The sequence below is a fragment of the Dipodomys merriami genome, unplaced genomic scaffold (genome assembly GCF_024711535.1).
Source record: "Dipodomys merriami isolate MVZ:Mamm:240054 unplaced genomic scaffold, mDipMer1.0.p SCAF_37, whole genome shotgun sequence".
Lineage (NCBI taxonomy): Eukaryota > Metazoa > Chordata > Mammalia > Rodentia > Heteromyidae > Dipodomys > Dipodomys merriami.
The window spans coordinates 14,029,967-14,046,910 of NW_027205270.1; the positions used below are offsets into that span (position 1 = coordinate 14,029,967).

Genomic DNA, 16,944 nt, shown 5'->3' on the forward strand with positions numbered 1-16,944 from the left:
CTCTACCATTTGAGTTCTACCTCTACTTCTGGATGTTTCCAGATTCAGTGGAGATAAGAGACTCAGACTTCTCTGCCTAGATGGCTATGAACTTTGATCCTCAGATCTCTTAGCCTCCAGAGGAGTTACTTGCTGCTTTGTTATGATTTCCTGCCCAGGCTGGCTTTGAACCATGGTCCTCAGATCTCAGCCTCCTGAGTAGCTAGGATTACAGGTATGAGTCACTGGTGCCGACAGGTTTTTATTTTTTGATTTGTTGATAGAAGTTATTTTTCTAGTAGAACTCTGTGAGGTCCAAATCAGGAGACCAAAACACCCGAAATTTAAGCAAGAAAATTAATACAAAGTGTTGTTAGGTAAGAAAAGATAGCTAAGTGCACAGAAGACTCTAAAGCAGGTGGACACAGATTCTTTCTGGAAAGGGTCAGGAAGCAAACATGTGGCACATGTCCCTGGGTTTTGTGGCAGGAGGCCTGGTCGATGATACTATGTAGGCATTACTAGAACACAGAAAACAAATATTCATCCTTTTTATTGATGAAACCCATGATAACAATCATTGTAATACAGTTTAATGAATGAGAAGACAAAGATCCATTTTGTTTGGATAACAGTTTTCTCAGTTGAGATTCAAATGTGAAAACTATTGGTAGCTTAAGAACAATACAAAAGCAGATGGTGGCTGGACATGACCTGCAGGTGGCAGTTTGGCTGCTTTAGCTGAGCATTCTCTCCCTGTTGACTGGCTTGCTGGCACAGAATAGGGCAACTCTGGGAAGAGGAAGTCTTCTTTTCCTGCTTCCACCTTACATTGATCCTCCTGCACCCTCTACTGGCAGAGACTAGCATCCAGCCAACTAGCAAACAACTATAATAGTCTGCTTCACAAACCAAAAAAAAGCTGCCTGGGTCTAAGAGTCAATAACTTGACAACCAGCACAGGAACATTATAATAGAGAGTGATGCAAATGAGTCTACTCCACTCTGATGATTGCCTTTGGGAACAGTTACAGAAAAGTCTCATGTGATACCAAATTCAAAGTAGAAACACTTGGAAAAGTGAGTCTACTTCTCATCTCTCTTCAACCTAAGCCAACAGTGGGGCACCAGTGGCTTACCCCTGTATTCCTAACTACTCCAAAAGCTGGGATCTGAGGATCACTCTTTGAAGCCAGCCTAGGCAAAAAAATCTGGGAGGCTCTTATCTCCAATTAACCAGCAAAAAACTAGAAGTGGAGGGATGGCTCTAATGGTAGAGCCCCAGCCTTGAGTGAAAAGCTCTAAGGCACTTTAGCTAGGGCCCCAGTTCAAGCCTAGTACCAGCACAAAACAAAGATTTTTGAAGCCAAGATTAAAACAGCAGAATCTGGGCTAGGATTGTGGCTTAGAGTGCTTGCCTAGCACACAGGAAGCCCTGGGGTTTGATTCTTCAAGTACAACATAAGCAGAAAAAGCCAGAAGTGTTGCTGTGGCTTAAGAGGTAGAGTGCTAGTCTTGGGCAAAAGAAGCTTAGGGACAGTGCCCAGGCCCCAAGTTCAAGCCCCAGGACTGGCAACAAACAAACAAACAAACAAACAATAACCAAACAACCAAACAAAACCTGCAGAATTTCAGGGCTGCTTATAGTTAAAGCCCAGAGTATTAAGCCTCCAATCTGAATAGAACAGGAAGAGCCTTAAGTCTCTAGCTTCTAAATTCTGGAGAAACAGGCTTCAAGTTCCCAAGGTTTGGATATGGGAGCTTCTGAGCTTGCCAGCTCAGCCTCTAGTCCTTGGCATTCAAGAGTCCAGGTCTGCCAATTCTGGAAGAGCTTCTAGTCAGGCACCAGTGGCTCATGCCTGTAATTCTAGCTACTCAGGAGATTGAGAGCTGAGGACCCTGGTTTAAAGCCAGCCTGGGCAGGAACGTCCATAAGACTCTTATCATCAATTAACCAACAGAAAAACAGAAATAGAACTGTGGCTTAAGTGGTAGAGCACTACTCTTGAGTGACGAATCTAAGGGAGAATGCCCAAATCCTGAGTTCAAGCCCCAGGTCTGGAATTAAAAAAAAAAATCTATCCAGATACAGTGAAAGGACTTCAAGCAGCTGATTGGTAAGAAAAGTGGGTGGTTAATTAATTGCTTCAAAGTCATTTCACTCATCCATTTGGGATCCCAAGTTGTCTGAGCATCAATAACAACTGCCCAAGATGGCCTCATCCCACAAGTCCCTCTCCTCCGGACTTTCTTTGCTATGTCCCTTTTTCTTCCTGTGGGGTTGGCTTTCCACTTTGGGGGCATCTGCTCCATACAGGTGGCTCTTCATTCTGCTTGAGGAATTCTGTATTCTCTCTGACTCTGTCTTGGTTCTCTTCCTGTCAAGGCCCTGGTGTTCTTTGAGGGAACCTATCTCTGCACGGTACTTCCTCTTGCCCTTCACTGGGTCCTCTGTGGCAGCATCTCCTTCCTCTTCCCACTGCCTCCTTTGGCATCTGTCTTGATAGCCTGCTGGGTGGACCATGCTGCCGTCCTCCCAGGAGAGGCTATGACTTGGAAGCCAGGGACTTTTGGAAAAATAGTAGTGATTGTTCTGACAGTTGCTGGGAGATTCCAGCCTTTGTCTGGAGTGATGGATTTTAGACCAGAGAGGTACTTGCCTTTCCTCTGCGCTCAGCCTCTCGTAGGAAGTGGGGAAGCTGGGGAAGTTTCTGCTGAGGGAGAGTTGTTGCTCTAGCACTGGAGATCGGAAACTGATGTACCCTTCTTGGGGTACAGAGACTCCAGTTTCTTTTCTAAAGCAAATCTTTGGCTGTAATCCTCTGGCTCTCTGCTGTCTGATATAATCTTCAAGTTCATGTTGGAAAGAATCCTCAGTCTGAGAATCTTCCATTATATTGAGGGTGAATAAATTTCTGCAAGGGAAAACAGAAAGCAACTTTGTGTTTGATGTATTATTTTCCATTGACTATTCTCTTTGTTTTTTTTTTAAATCAGGTTCAAATTTCTAGGGGAGATTATTATGTCATGTACATTACATAACATATAGCCTTTAATGTTGAACATGAAATATAAATGACTAAAATGCCGTATATTTAAAGATCTGTAAATAGATAATAAATGAAACATATCAAGATAAAATAAAATGAAAGCTGGACCCTGATGGCTCACACCTGTAATCCTACCTACTCAGGATGATGCTGAGATCTGAGGATTGCGGTTCAAAGCCAGCCTGGTCAAGAAAGGCCATGAGACTCTCATCTCCAATTAACCACTTGAAAACCAGCAGTGGAAATGTGACTCAAAGTGGTAAAGTGCTAGTCTTGAGTGCAAAAGCTCAGGGATAGTGCCCAGGCCCTGAGTTCAAGCCTATGACCAACAAAAATTAATTAATTAATTAATTAAAATGTATCAGTGGGTACCTTTGGTTTAAAAGCTGTAGACAATTTTGGACGTTTTTGTTGTAAATTTTTGTAAATACTATTACTTTGTATAAAAACAAGATTAAATCATCCTAAGAAAGCAAAAAGAATATCAATATTATAGTAATTACTTAATTATCTATTGATCTATCTTAATTGAAATAGTTGGTGTGTGTTAAATAAAATTTACATAAGACATTGGTTTGGACTGAGTGCCTACAGTAGGCCCAACAGACCAAATCACAAATGGTGTTGCTGAAATTCCATACTACCAAGCAGAAAGGGAGATAGAAAAAGAGAGAATATCCAAATACCCAGTTTTAGCTGGCATAAAGAAGTCATAGTCTGGCTGGGAATGTGGCCTAGCATGCAGTACCACATAACCAGAAAAAGCTGGAAGTGGTGCCGTGGCTCAAGTGGTAGAGCACTAGCTTTGAGCAAAAAGAAGCTCAAGGACAGTACCCAGGCTCTACTTGCTCAGCCACATAAGATTTCTGAAAGTGCTTTTCATCTTTAATTCTCTTCCCAACCTTCCAGATAATGCAAGGACTTAGGACTACAAATGAAGGGCTGAGGACCCTATCTAAGAATGTGGTAGCTAAGCTGGGAAGGTGGCTCAGTGGTAGAGTGCCCACCTAGCCCTGGGTTTGATTCCTCAGTACCACATACACAGAAAAAGCCAGAAGTGGCGTTGTGGCTCAGGTGGTAGAATGCTAGCCTTGAGCAAAAGAAACTCAGGGACAGTTCAAGCCCCAGGACTGGCAAAAGGAAAAAAAAAAAAAAGAATGTGGTGGCTGACTGTTAAGTAGGAATAGTTTCATTAGGCTGTTAGAATAAGGACCATCAACACTAAAGAGGTTACCAGTGCTCTGTTCTGAAAAATTACCTCCCTTTTGCTATTTGTCTTTCTATTAACCAAAGTCCACTTGTGTTTGTGCTAAAAACAGAAAGCCTGTCTCAGCAGAACACACTATAAAATCAAACCACCTCTACTTTTAACCTCCAGAGCTGTTGAGTAGTATATTACTCCAGACTTTCATTGGCCAGGCATGGTGGTATATGACTATAATTCCTGTACTTAGGAGGCTGAATCAGGAATATTACAAGTTCAAGGACAGCTTGATCTGTGTAGCAAGATCTTGTCTCAATAACATTGAAAGAGGGCTGGGAAGTGGCTCAGTGGTAGAGTGCTTGCCTCATATGCCTGGGGCCCTGGGTTCAATTCCTCAGCACCACATAAACAGAAAAAGCTGGAAGTGGTGCTGTGGCTCAAGTGGTAGATCACTAGCCTTGAGCTGAAGAGCTGAGGGACGGCGCCCAGGCCCAGAGTTCAAGCCTCATGACTGACAAAAAAAAAAAAAAGAACAAAGGGTGAACAAAGTCAACAGTGGTACTCACTAGATACTATACTGAAAATGAACCATATAACTTGTGGGGGGGGGGGGATGAGAAGGAAAAACTTGGAGAGGGAGTAACATTGTCCAAAAAGAAATGTACTCTTTACCTGACTTATGTAACTGTAACCCCTCTGTACATCACCTTTATCATAATAAAAATTAAATAAAATATTGAGGGCTGGGATTGTGTCATAGTGTAGAGTGCCGGCCTAATATGCATGAAGCCCTGGGTTTGATTCCTCAGTATCACATAAATAGAAAAAGCCAGAAGTGGTGTTATGGTTCAAGTGGTAAGGTGCTAGGCTTGAGCAAAAGAAGCTCAAGGACAGTGCCCAGGCCCTGAGTTCAAGCTCCAGGACAGGCCAAAAAAAAATTGAATGAAAAGTTCTGACAGTGATCAAGGTGTACTGTATTCATAAACTGACATGTTGAATTGAAACTCCCTTGTATAGCTACTTAAAGATAATAAAATGAAACAATGATAAAGCAATGCACAATTGTATTTAAGTTCATTTTTTACTTCAGTGCATAATAGGTCAACCTCTTTTTCTTTTCTTTTCTTTTTTTTTTTTGTTCCAGTCCTGGGCTTGAACTCAGGGCTTAGGCCTTATCACTAAGCTTTTATGCTAAAGGTAAGTGCTCTACCACGGAACCACAGCTCCACTTCTGGCTTTTTTGGTAGTTGGAGATAAGAGTCTCACAGACTTACCTGCCTGGGCTGGCTTTGAATTGCAATCCTCAGATCTTAGCCTTTTGAGTAGCTAGGATTACAGGCATGAGCCATAGGTACCCAGCATGTACCTCACTCTTAAAGAGGTCTGTTTAGTATGCTAGAGCAGCTTTGGACTGTGATTTTATTTTCTAACAAATCTCTGCAAATATCTCCTAGTTTTTGTCTGTGGCCAATAAAGCTGTAGTGGTTTGGCCTGGGTCTGAGAGGGTGGCTTTGCTACCAGCAAAACATGCTTTTTTAGGCCCTAGGCTCAAAGTTCAGGAGCTCTGAGTTAGATCTGGCCACTGGCCAAACAAAGAGGCATGGTGAAGAGCAGAGAAAGATTTATCACATAGAAGATCTGGGAAGACAACACTTCAGTAAATCTTCCCGTCATCTTCCCAGATCCAGACACTGGCTTCAGGTTAAATAGAGAGAATTGGGAGCTGGGGGTGAGAAAAGTATCCATAGTTAAAGGAGTCTCAAGTTATAGGTATGTGGCCTGGTTGACCAGCAGCTCCTTCTTTGTTTTTGGAGGAGATCTGAAGAAGAGCTATCACTTCATTACTGGAACAGAACGGGAACAAAGTAGACTCCTGAATTTTTGGCTGTTTCCTTTTTCTTTTTTTTTTTTTTTTTCATTATGTGTCATTCCTAGGGCTTTATTCAGGGCCTGCTGGTTGTTCCTTAGCTTCTTTGACACAAGCCTAGCACTCTACCTCCTGAGCCACAGCTTCATTTCTAGGGTTTTGTTTGTTTGTTGGTAGTTTAGTGGAGATAGGAGTCTCAGACTTTTCTGGTAGGCTGACTTCAAACCATGATCCTTAGATCTCAATATCCTAAGTAGCTAGGATTATAGGCATGAGTCACCGGTGCCCTGCTTGGCTGTTTTAAGACACTGCCCGTTTGAAGGACAGCTTGCCTTTCACACAAGATGTTCATCAGTGAGTTTTCTCCTTCCTAGAACCCACATGATCACAAAGGGACTGTGGCAGAGAATTAACTCAGATCCAGGGCACAGATACAAAGAGGACTTTTAGTTAATTCTTAAAGCCCAGCAAAAGCATGTTTTAGGCTGCTTTTATACCAGGACCCTCATTCTTGGGAGAGACTGGCAGTTTGATGCTAAGATAGAACTTAGAAACAGAAGTTGCCAGAAGAGGATTGTTATTCCATGGAGGGTTTTTTCTGGTGAGGTGAAACAGAATTTTAAAGTAGCCTCAAGTGTCTTTGAAAGAAAGGACGAGGAACAGTGAAAAATTGACTGCAAAGGTTTTTGTTAGTATGGAATGGTGGTTGAGAGACCTGGTGCTAAGAAAGTTAACCACTGGTTGCTCACTCCTGTATTCCTAGCTACTCAGGATGCTGAAATCTGAGGATCACCTTTCAAGACTAGTATGAGCAGAAGTGAGATTCCTTTTTTTTTTTTTTGTCAGTCATGGGGCTTGAACTCTGAGCCTGGGTGCTATCCCTGAGTTCTTCAGCTCAAGGCTAGCACTCTGCCATGTGAGCCACAGCACCACTTCCAGTTTTCTGGTGGTTTATTGGAGGTAAGAGTTTCACGGACTTTCCTGCCTGGGCTAGCTTTGAACTATGATCCTCAAATCTCAGCCTCCTGAGTAGCTAGGATTACAGGCATGAGCCACTAGCACCCAGCCCTAAGCTTCTTTTGCTCAAGGCTAGCACAATACCACTTGAGCCACAGCACCACCTAAAGCTTTTTTCTGTTTATGTGGCACTAAGGAATTGAATCCAGGGCTTCATGCATGCGAGGCAAGCACTCAACTACTAAGCTATGCCCTTCCCATGTGAGATTCTTATCTCTAATTAATCACCAGCAAAAAATCCAGAAGTGGGGGTTGGGAAGGTGGCTCAGTGATAGAGTGCTTGCCTAGCATGCATGAGGCCCTGGGTTTGATTCCTCAGTACCACATAAACAGAAAAAGTCAGAAGTAGCGCTGTGGCTCAAGTGGTAGAACGCTTGCCTTGAGCTTGAAGAGCTGAGGGACAACACCCAGGCCGAGTTCAAGACCCAGGACCGACAGAAAAAATCCAGAAGTGAAGGTGTGGCTCAAGTGGTATAACACCACCCTTGAGAGGAAAAAGCCAAGAGAAAGTGTGAGGCCTGGAGTTCAAGCCTCAGTATTAGCACGGGGGTGAGGGGTAGGGAGAGGGAAAGAAGAGAAAGGTACCAAGGTGCGAGGATGTGGGCGCAGGTGTGAGATACTGAGATGGGACCCCATATCCTCGTTTGAGCATCTCTGAGCTGGTCCCAACGCTAGGAGGACATGACTGTGGAGTCTGGTCATTTCCTCATATGCTGAATTGCACCACTGTTGTCTAGGGTCTCAGTTTCCTTATGTGTAGTGAATTCTATGGCATGACGTCCAATTAGTAGGATATGATAAGAGGCACTTTAACTGGCACCTGTGGGGGAGAGCACCCTGAAGTCCAGTCTTATCCTCCACTGGGGGCCACTTGGAAGCCCTGGCACAGCAGGAGAGGCTTTGTTCCTTTTGGGGTCTTTTTTGGGTCCGGTCGTGGGGCCTGAACTCTGGCTTGGGCCCTGTCCCTCAGCTCTTCAGCTCAAGGCTAGCGTTCTACCACTTAAGCCACAGCACCACTTCCGACTTTTTTGTTTTTGCTTATGTGGTGCTGAGGAATCGAACCCAGGGCCTCATGCATGCAAGGTAAGCGCTCTACCACTGAGCCACCTTCCCAGCCCTGAGAGGCTTTGTTCTATGTGTGCCTGGAGCTCATGAGTTAACACAGCCTCTTCCTGTGAGCGCCCTATGTAAAAACCTTCAAAATGTATATACTGATGTAAATGAGGTTCACGTTTCTAGATTGGCTTAAAACAGGTATGGATCATGCAACTCTAGTAAACATACCTTTCCTTTAAAAGGGAGGGGGGAGAGATTTAAACTACTTTTTGCTGAGAACCATTGACTTGGGCCCCTGAAAATAAATGATATATCTCCTTTCTCTGCCCTCTTCCATGTCTCTTTATTTGACATGTACAGACAAATGGCCGGACTTGACATGGGGGTCTGGAGTTTGGGTCTGAAACTTCCGTTTCAGTATGTCTCCATTGAGAACATGGCCTATCTACACTGGCCAAGTTCTGTACTTGACATTGAGAATACACAGGAACTCAATCTATACATTCTTTGTCCTAGCACAGCTTCTAGTCTCATGATAAACAACCTCCTTCAAATGGCAAAACAAGAGCTAGATTGTAGCTCAATGGTACAGTAGCTCAATGGTACAGTGCATGTGTGAAACCTGGGGTTGCAGCTCTAGCACCTTCTTCCCCTCAAATGCAAAACAACTGATAAGTAGAAAGGCTGTTTTCCGGGGAGGACGATGGGAAGGGGACATTGGACATTTTTGATTTCTCTCTACTGGTTCCCTATAAGTAAGGCTTACATATTGGCAGAAAATGTATGCAGCATGAGCTTTGACAGTTTATCCAGTCTCCTCCATCTCATAGCTCAAGGCCTCTTAGCTGACAGTCTAAGTCAGCCCCACCTTTTGATCCTTAGAGGTGTTCTAAAGGTAGCAACCCGGGGAATTGGCCTAAGGTTCTTCTTCAGCCAATTTCCCTAGGTAAAGATCTAACCTTAATATGGTCCCAGGCCATCTAACCTTAAGCCTCTCTCTACCCCTTAGGCTCCAAAAGCCAGCCTCCAACTTTCCTAGTCATTTCCAGCCTTATCTCTAAGATCCAGGTTCCTGATCTCTGGCTATAGAATCTGGACATTCCTATTCCAGACCCTTAGCCAGTGAACCAATGCCTGCCCTTCCTGCACACGTGAGCATCCCCTGCCTGCTTATCCATAGCCTTGTCCATAGTCTTGTCTTTCTGGGATTTTAGATCATTTGGCTAGAGTGATCTAGGTTGTAAATACAAAGCAAAATATGTAGAAAGAGTGCGGGGGGGGAAAGGCTCCATTGAGGCTCTTGAGGCATTACCTTCTGCTCAGAGCCCTCTCTACACCCAGGGAACATAGGACCCCTCTCCTCTCTCTCCAAACATCTACCCGCAGATTCTCCAGGTTCAGAGCCAGACTGCCCAAACTCCACCAGCACCTGGAAAAGCAGCTGCACTTTCCACGTCAATTGCTCCTGCCTGAGCCACAACACTACATCCAGCCAGTTCAGAACCCTCACCTCTTAACTGCCCTGCCCACTCCAGCTCCTGAAGTCTATTCCCAACTAGGAACCAGAACAATCCTTTCACTAGTCCTTCCTCTGCTAAAAATCAGAAGCTTCCTTCCTTCTTTCAAAAACTCAGAAGCCCACAGTAACTACTGGGCCTGATACTGGTGCCCTGAGGGCCCTGGTTTCCCCGGACAGCCTCTGGTAGGTCCGGCCTTCCAGCCACACTGGTCTCTATGGAAAGGAACAGGTAGATGCTTAAGTCCCTAAGCCCACATAGCTACTCTCCTCCCTCTCCCACCCCCCATCCCCCCATCTGCACCATTAGTCTTTAGCCTCCCCAGGATTAAGTGAAATATCATTTTAGTCTTAATGCTCCACCAGAGACACACCTTCTGCTTTCCTCTTTACTGGTGTTCCATCCCCTATCCCCTATTCCCTGCTTCCAGATAAAGTTAAAAATTGGGACTTAAAAGCCAGGCATTAGTGGCTCATGCCTATAATCCTAGCTACTGAGGCTGAGATCTGAGGATTTTGGTTCAAAGCCAGCCCAGGCAAGAAAGTCCATGAGACCTTTATAATATCCAGTAAACTACACAGAAAAGGCTGGAAGTGGCACTGTGGCGCAAGTGGAAGAGCACTAGCCTTGTTTGGAGACAACGTCCAGGACTTAAGTTCAAGCCCCAAGACCAGCGCAAAAGAAAAAGAAAATTGGGACTTAAAAGCTAGGCACCGGTGGCTCACACCTGTAATTCTAGCTACTCCAGAGGCTGAGATCTGAGAACCAGGATTTAAAGCCAGCCCAAGCAGGGAAGTCTTGAGACTCATCTCCAATTAACCAGTAAAAGGCTGGAAGTAGAGCTGTGGCTTAAGTGGTAGAGTACCAACCTTAAGGGAGAAAAGCTACACAAGTGTCCAGGTCCCCAGTTCAAGCCCAACAAAAAGTGTTGGGACTCTGACCCTGCCTTTCTACCCAACTCCTACTCAAAACAGTGTGAAGAGCAAGGAGCTAATTCAGTTCAAATCCAGCCTATTTGCTGCCTTGCCATCTTCCAAGTAAGCTCAGGTCAGAAGCGGATTCCTCAGTCACTGTTTCCCATCCCATCCAAAGTTGCCTACATCAAATAGATGCCTAACAAATCATTCACAGACCATTGGAGAAAGGAACTGACCTATCTCTACACACTTCGGTCCCCTAAAACTCTTGATCCTACCCTCCCTTCTGCTCCATGCTTCCCATGGCTCACACCTCGGCCATCTTGCTTTTCTCCTATCACTTAGGTATTGCTGAGATTAGAGCAAATGAGAATGAGTGGTTCAGCTCTTACCTGGAATCACCACCATGCATAGTCAGTGTACTGAAAGAAAATTTCCCCACACAGGTGGGACCCTCACCTCCTCAAGCCTACAAGTGTTTGGGGTTGTGTCTGTGGCAGTCCTGGGGGTGCCACGGAATGCGGAGACACACCAGGGGAGCTCACTACACAAGGTGCCCGGCTGGCTCTTGTTTCAAAAATCCCAGGTCCCTAGCTGCTCAGCCAATCACACTTCTGGGCTTGACCCACCCAGCTCCCTCCCACAGGCAGGAAGCCACACCCTCCTTTTGTTTTGCTCTTGTTTCAAGCTGCTCTGGGGAAACAAAATCCCATCACCTGAGGCAATTTAGGAAGGCTCTAGGTTAACTAGTGAGAAGGAAGCAGTCTATAATCTCATCAGTTATTAAATCTTACTTGAAGTTTATTTTGACAACAAACTTTTTTTTCTTTTCTTGGCTTGAGTCTCTTGCTTTTTCTGCTCAACGTTGGAGCCACAGCTACTTGAACCGCAGCTCCACTTCCAGCTTTTCTGCTAGATAATTAGAGGTACGAATCTCTCAGTTTTGCCTGCCTATTCTGCCTTCCAACTTTGAGCCTCAGATCCCAGCCTCCTTAGTAGCTAGGATTATAGGTGTGAACCAACAACACAGGCTTTAGCCTTGTTTTTATGGTAATCTTGTTTCAGCTCTTCTAGACTGTTACTTCTTACGCAGGTCTCCAAATAATTTACTTTTACCTTTTTTTTTTCTGTGTGCTGGAAAGTCGTTAAGATATAGCTTAGTAGATAGGCTGGGAGAAAATTTGGTAGGATAAGCTAATAAGAGAAAAAAATGGGGAGATAAGGAAACAGGGGTTTGCCAGTTACAAAAGGGAACAAGGGATTAGAAAGAGGAAGTTGAGTAAGAAGAAAAGAATGGAAAAGTGCTAAGAACAGAGTTGGGGAATTTATAGCCTACAGAAGGATAAACAACGCTTCCTGGGGCTATAACAAATGGGGGCAGGGGGTAGGGACTATCAAAGAATGAGGAAATAAGGACAGAGCACTAAACCTTACAGGAAACCTCTGAATCAGAAAGTCATCCTGGCTCTGTGTGTGTGTGTGTGTGTGTGTGTGTGTGTGTGTGTGTGTGTGTGTGTGTGTGTGTGTGTGTGTGTGTTGGTTCTAAACTTTACAGGAAACCTCTGAATCAGAAAGTCATCCTGGCTCTGTGTGTGTGTGTGTGTGTGTGTGTGTGTGTGTGTGTGTGTGTGTGTGTGTGTGTGTGTGTGTTGGTTCTAAACTTTACAGGAAACCTCTGAATCAGAAAGTCATCCTGGCTCTGTGTGTGTGTGTGTGTGTGTGTGTGTGTTGGTTCTAAACTTTACAGGAAACCTCTGAGTCAGATGTGTGTGTGTGTGTGTGTGTGTGTGTGTGTGTGTGTGTGTGTTGGTTCTAAACTTTACAGGAAACCTCTGAGTCAGAAGTATATGTGTGTGTGTGTGTGTGTGTGTGTGTGTGTGTGTGTGTGTGTGTGTGTTGGTTCTAAACTTTACAGGAAACCTCTGAGTCAGAAGTGTGTGTGTGTGTGTGTGTGTGTGTGTGTGTGTGTGTGTTGGATCCTGGCTCAGTGTGTGTGTGTGTGTGTTGGTTCTTGGGCATAGGTGGTAACCCTGAGCTTTTTTGCTCAAGGCCTTTTTGCTCTACCATTGGAGCCACAAGTCTATTCCCTGCTTTTTGCTGGTTAACTAGAGCTAGGTCTCTTGACTTTTCCTGCCCAGGTTGGCTTGGAATTTTGATTCTCAGAACTCAGCCTCCAGAGTAACTAGGATTACAGGCATGAGCCACCTGTGCCTGGCCAATTCCCACTATTTAACTCAAGGCCCCACTGGCAAACATAGGTAAACTGCTATCTTCCCTGTGGTATGTCTACTCAGGACTGAGGTTGTTAGGTTGCTCTAAAATTTTCGGTAAAATATTTGGTGTGTTTGTAGGGAAGTTAGGGATTCAGGTGTTTTTTTTTTTCCCTTGATATGAATTCATTGAATAATTGGTGGTAATTACATACCGATTCACCTGTTTTCCTTTTTCTTTTGCCAGAACTCAGGGCCATGGACTTCCCTCAGCTTTTTACCTCACAGCTGGAGCCCTACCATCTCAACCATACTCAAGTCTACCTTTTTTTCTTAGTGGAGACAGAGTCCTTGGTCTGGCTTTGAATCCCAGTTTTCAGATTTCAGCCTTCTGAGTAGCTAGCATTATACACATTAGCCACTTATGCCAGGTTCACTTTGTGTGTGTGTGTGTATGCAGTATGTACATATACTTCTTTTGTTCCACATACTTTTTGAATTTGCCTACATGTTCATTTTCACAGTTGTATGGACTTCATGTATGCACATACAGACATAGATATAGAAAAACCCAGATCATTCACAGGCACTATAATTATTTCTCATCTGAGGACATTTTAAACATGAAGGTCCTCCTTTCTTTCCTCTCCCCACCCCTTGTCATATTCTTTTTCCCTCCCTCCTTCCTTCCATCCTTCCTTCTCCTTCTCCTTCTCTCTCCTAGGAAGGGAACCCAGTTTCTTAAGCATTCTAGGTATTTGCACAGAGCTATATCCCCATCCCATGAATACTCTTGTGTTACTATAGAGGGCTTATCTCTATAGAGGACTGGAATTTCTATGTTTCACAGCTTACTATATTCAGCCTAATAGACACAGTTATGTCAAACATTTCAGAAAAGAATCTAGCAATTGACATTTTCTCTAGCAGTGTTGGAAGGCTGCACATTTTTTTAAAAAAACACTTGGAAACGCCAGGCATGCTTGCTTTACCTCTTAAACTATTCCTCTAGCTGGGCATTTTGCTTGATAATTGATGATGAAGTCTTGCAGACATTTTTTCCCAGGCTGGATTCAAATTTTGATCCTTTGGACCTCAACTTTCTGAGTAGCTAGGATTACAGGTTTGAGCCACTGGTTCTGGCTCTGCCCTATTCTTTTTTTTTTTTTTGGGGGGGGGTCTGGTTGTGGGGCCTGAACTCTGGGCATGGGCGCTGTCCCTCAGCTTTTCAGCTCAAGGCTAGCCCTCTACCACTTGAGCCACAGCGCCACTTCCGGCTTTTTTTCTTTTTGCTTATGTGGTGCTGGGGAATCGAACCCAGGGCCTCATGCATGCAAGGCAAGCGCTCTACCACTGAGCCACCTTCCCAGCCCTCTTTTTTTTTTTTTTTTTTATTGTGAAAATACTGTACAGAGGGGTTACAATTACATGGGCAAGATAATGAGTACATTTCTTATCAAGCATTGTAGCCTCCTCCTTTATTTCCCCTTCCCATCCCTTCCCATCCTCCCCCCACACCCCCACCCGATCCTTCTCCCCTCTCCTCCCCCCCTTGGCACCAAAGTTGTAAAGTTCGTTTTTCGACATGACTTGTACATCTCATTGTTGCAATAGGTCCACCTGTATCCTGCCCTATTCTTTAGGTTGAATTGTTCACCAAGGACTGAATGGGACTATGATGTAGCTGGGAGTAAGGTGCAATTTCTCTAAGCTGGGCTTGTGGGTGTCATAAAGCATTACCCAACACACTCCAGATGCCAGGCCCAATCCCCAGTACCACTTACAAAGAAGAAAATAAACAACAAAAGCAGCAAAAAAAAAAAAATGCAGATACAGAAACACAGTAAAAACATTAATACCACCTCCACCAATAGCAATAGCAAAGAAAAGGATAATGGATAAACTAAAAAGTTAAGTAATGAAATAAAGATATCAGAAGGAAAGCAAAAAGGGAGAAAAGAGGAAAGAAGAACTGAATAAAAAGGGAAAGACAAGAAAGAAGATGAGAGAAGAGGAAAAAATTTCAGTTTAAATAATAAGTGAAAAAGGAAAGAAATATACATATCACCCAATTTGGAGCTGTATTGTCAAAGTTTATGGAATTCACAAACTTACTAGCCCATGATAATGACAATTTGCCTTGTGAAGATTAGCATGTATTTGTGACTTTAACTATCACTATCCCACAATACTGTGAAATTTGTGAAATTTGTATAATCACTTAATCTCAATAAAAATTATTTAAAAAATAAGTAAAAGAATAGATAAAAGCAATAAAAGAGTAATGGAGACATGTAAAAATGCCAAAAATTTCCTCCTAGTTCAGGTACATGAGTTAGCCTCTTTACCAAGTCTTCTAATATTGGAATCTGACAGAGATGGGGTGCTATCCAAGTAGTGGGTACCCACTGAAGCCAGCTGTTCCCTCTAGGCATCTACCTGACAGGTTGGGAGTACATTGGGGATGCTCCCGGCCTTTTTCCTGCCAGGAAGGTTAAGGACATACTGTGAACAAGGGGATTGTACTCTTTGGAGGCTTTATGTATGCATATCTTGGGGAAAGCTGAAAGTTAGAACACTTTTGGGCCAGTCAGGCAGATGTATCCTCCTTCAAAGGCCCTTAGTCTGCATATCCTAAAATGCTTCTAATCGTTGGGGAGGAAATCAAAACATCAAGTAAGGTGCTGGAAGGGTTCCCTAGGAAGCAAATCATTGGTGAGCTTTGGTCTTGGTACTTACTCTCAGGCCTGGGCCCATGTGAAATGACAGCGTTTATGCTCAAGACTAGCACTCTACCACCTAAGCCACAGCTCCACTTCTGCCTTCTTGCTGGTTAGTTGGAGTTCAGTTTCATAGACTTTCCTGCCTGGGTTGGCTTTGAACTGTGATCCTTAGATCTTAGCCTCTTGAGTAGCTAGGATTACAAGTGTGAACTTGTAATCAGTCCCTGACCTGATAACATCTTTATGATGAGGGACTTAAACTATCCCCCAAAAGGAACAGAACATCACAGGACCATCAGATTTTCAGTTCAAGACAAGCTGTACCCTGGAACAGGATTAATCATCTCAAGGAAACAAATTGCTCCCCTCAGATGATGAGTGACTTCTCCAATTTTTTCTTCATTTTTTTCTAGTCTTGGGGCTTGAACTCAGGGCCTGGGCACTGTTCCTGAGCTTCTTTTGCTCAAGGCTAGCACTCTATCACTTGAGCTACAACTCCACTCCTGGCTTTTTTAGTGTATGTGGTACTGAGGAATCAAAATCAAACCCAGGGCTTCATGCATGCTAGGCAAGCACTCTACCACTAAATCACATTCCCAGCCCCCCCCCCCAACCTTTTTTAAAATTTTAACCAGTCCTGAGGCTTGAACTGGGGGCCTGGACATTGTCTCTGAGCTCCTTTGCTCAAGGCTAGCACTCTACCACTTTGAGTCACAGCTCCATTTCTGGTTTGTTTTTTTTTTTAAGCCAGAGCTGGCTTCGAACCTTGATCTTCAGATCTTAGCCTCCTGAGTAGCTAGGATTACAGGTATGAGTTACTGATGCCTAGCAGCTTTACCTTAGCTTTATATATTAGGTGACAGTCGTGATCCCATTCTGTCAGTTGCAATAACCAAAAATGTCTCCACATATTACCCAGTGTCCCCCTGGGAAGCAATATTGATCCTGTTTAGTAACTTATTTCCATAAGAGCTAGGGTAAAGTTCAATGTTAGAGCTTGTGCCTCTTTTTGCTCAAGGCCCTGGGTTCAATCAGCATCACCAAAACACAAACAAAAAACAGTGACTTAGGGGCTGGAAAGGTGGCTTAATGGTAGAGTGCTTGCCTTTGTATGCATGAGGCCCTGTGTTAGATTCCTCAGCAACACATAAGCAGAAAAAGCCAGAAGTGGTGCTGTGGCTCAAGTGGTAGGGTGCTAGCCCTGAGCTGAAGGGCTGAGGGACAGTGTCCAGGCTCAGAGTTCAGGCCCCATGACTGACAAAAAACAACAAAAAACAAAACAAACAAGATCCTAAGCATAAACTTACATGCTTTACAAAAGCTTCACAGGTGTATGATTCACCTGGAATTTATTTTGTGCCAGTTGAGCAGGGTGTTGTGCATGTTTTCCCAGTTACCTTTCTT

The 16,944-nt window shown here is 44.0% G+C and overlaps 1 protein-coding gene across 1 annotated transcript; it reads right to left on the reverse strand.

Annotated features, from left to right (window-relative positions):
- Positions 1 to 2,173: 2,173 nt before the first annotated feature.
- LOC138804609 (lysine-rich coiled-coil protein 1-like) lies at positions 2,174 to 2,872 on the reverse strand. The gene has a single exon (XM_069988916.1). The coding sequence runs from the start codon at positions 2,870 to 2,872 to the stop codon at positions 2,174 to 2,176; it is 699 nt and encodes a 232-aa protein (XP_069845017.1).
- Between the last annotated feature and the right edge of the window lie 14,072 nt (positions 2,873 to 16,944).

What these genes read in the sequence shown, in the direction of transcription:
- LOC138804609 (XM_069988916.1), bottom strand. Translation starts at nt 2,872, where the DNA reads ATGGAAGATTCTCAGACTGAGGATTCTTTCCAACATGAACTTGAAGAT.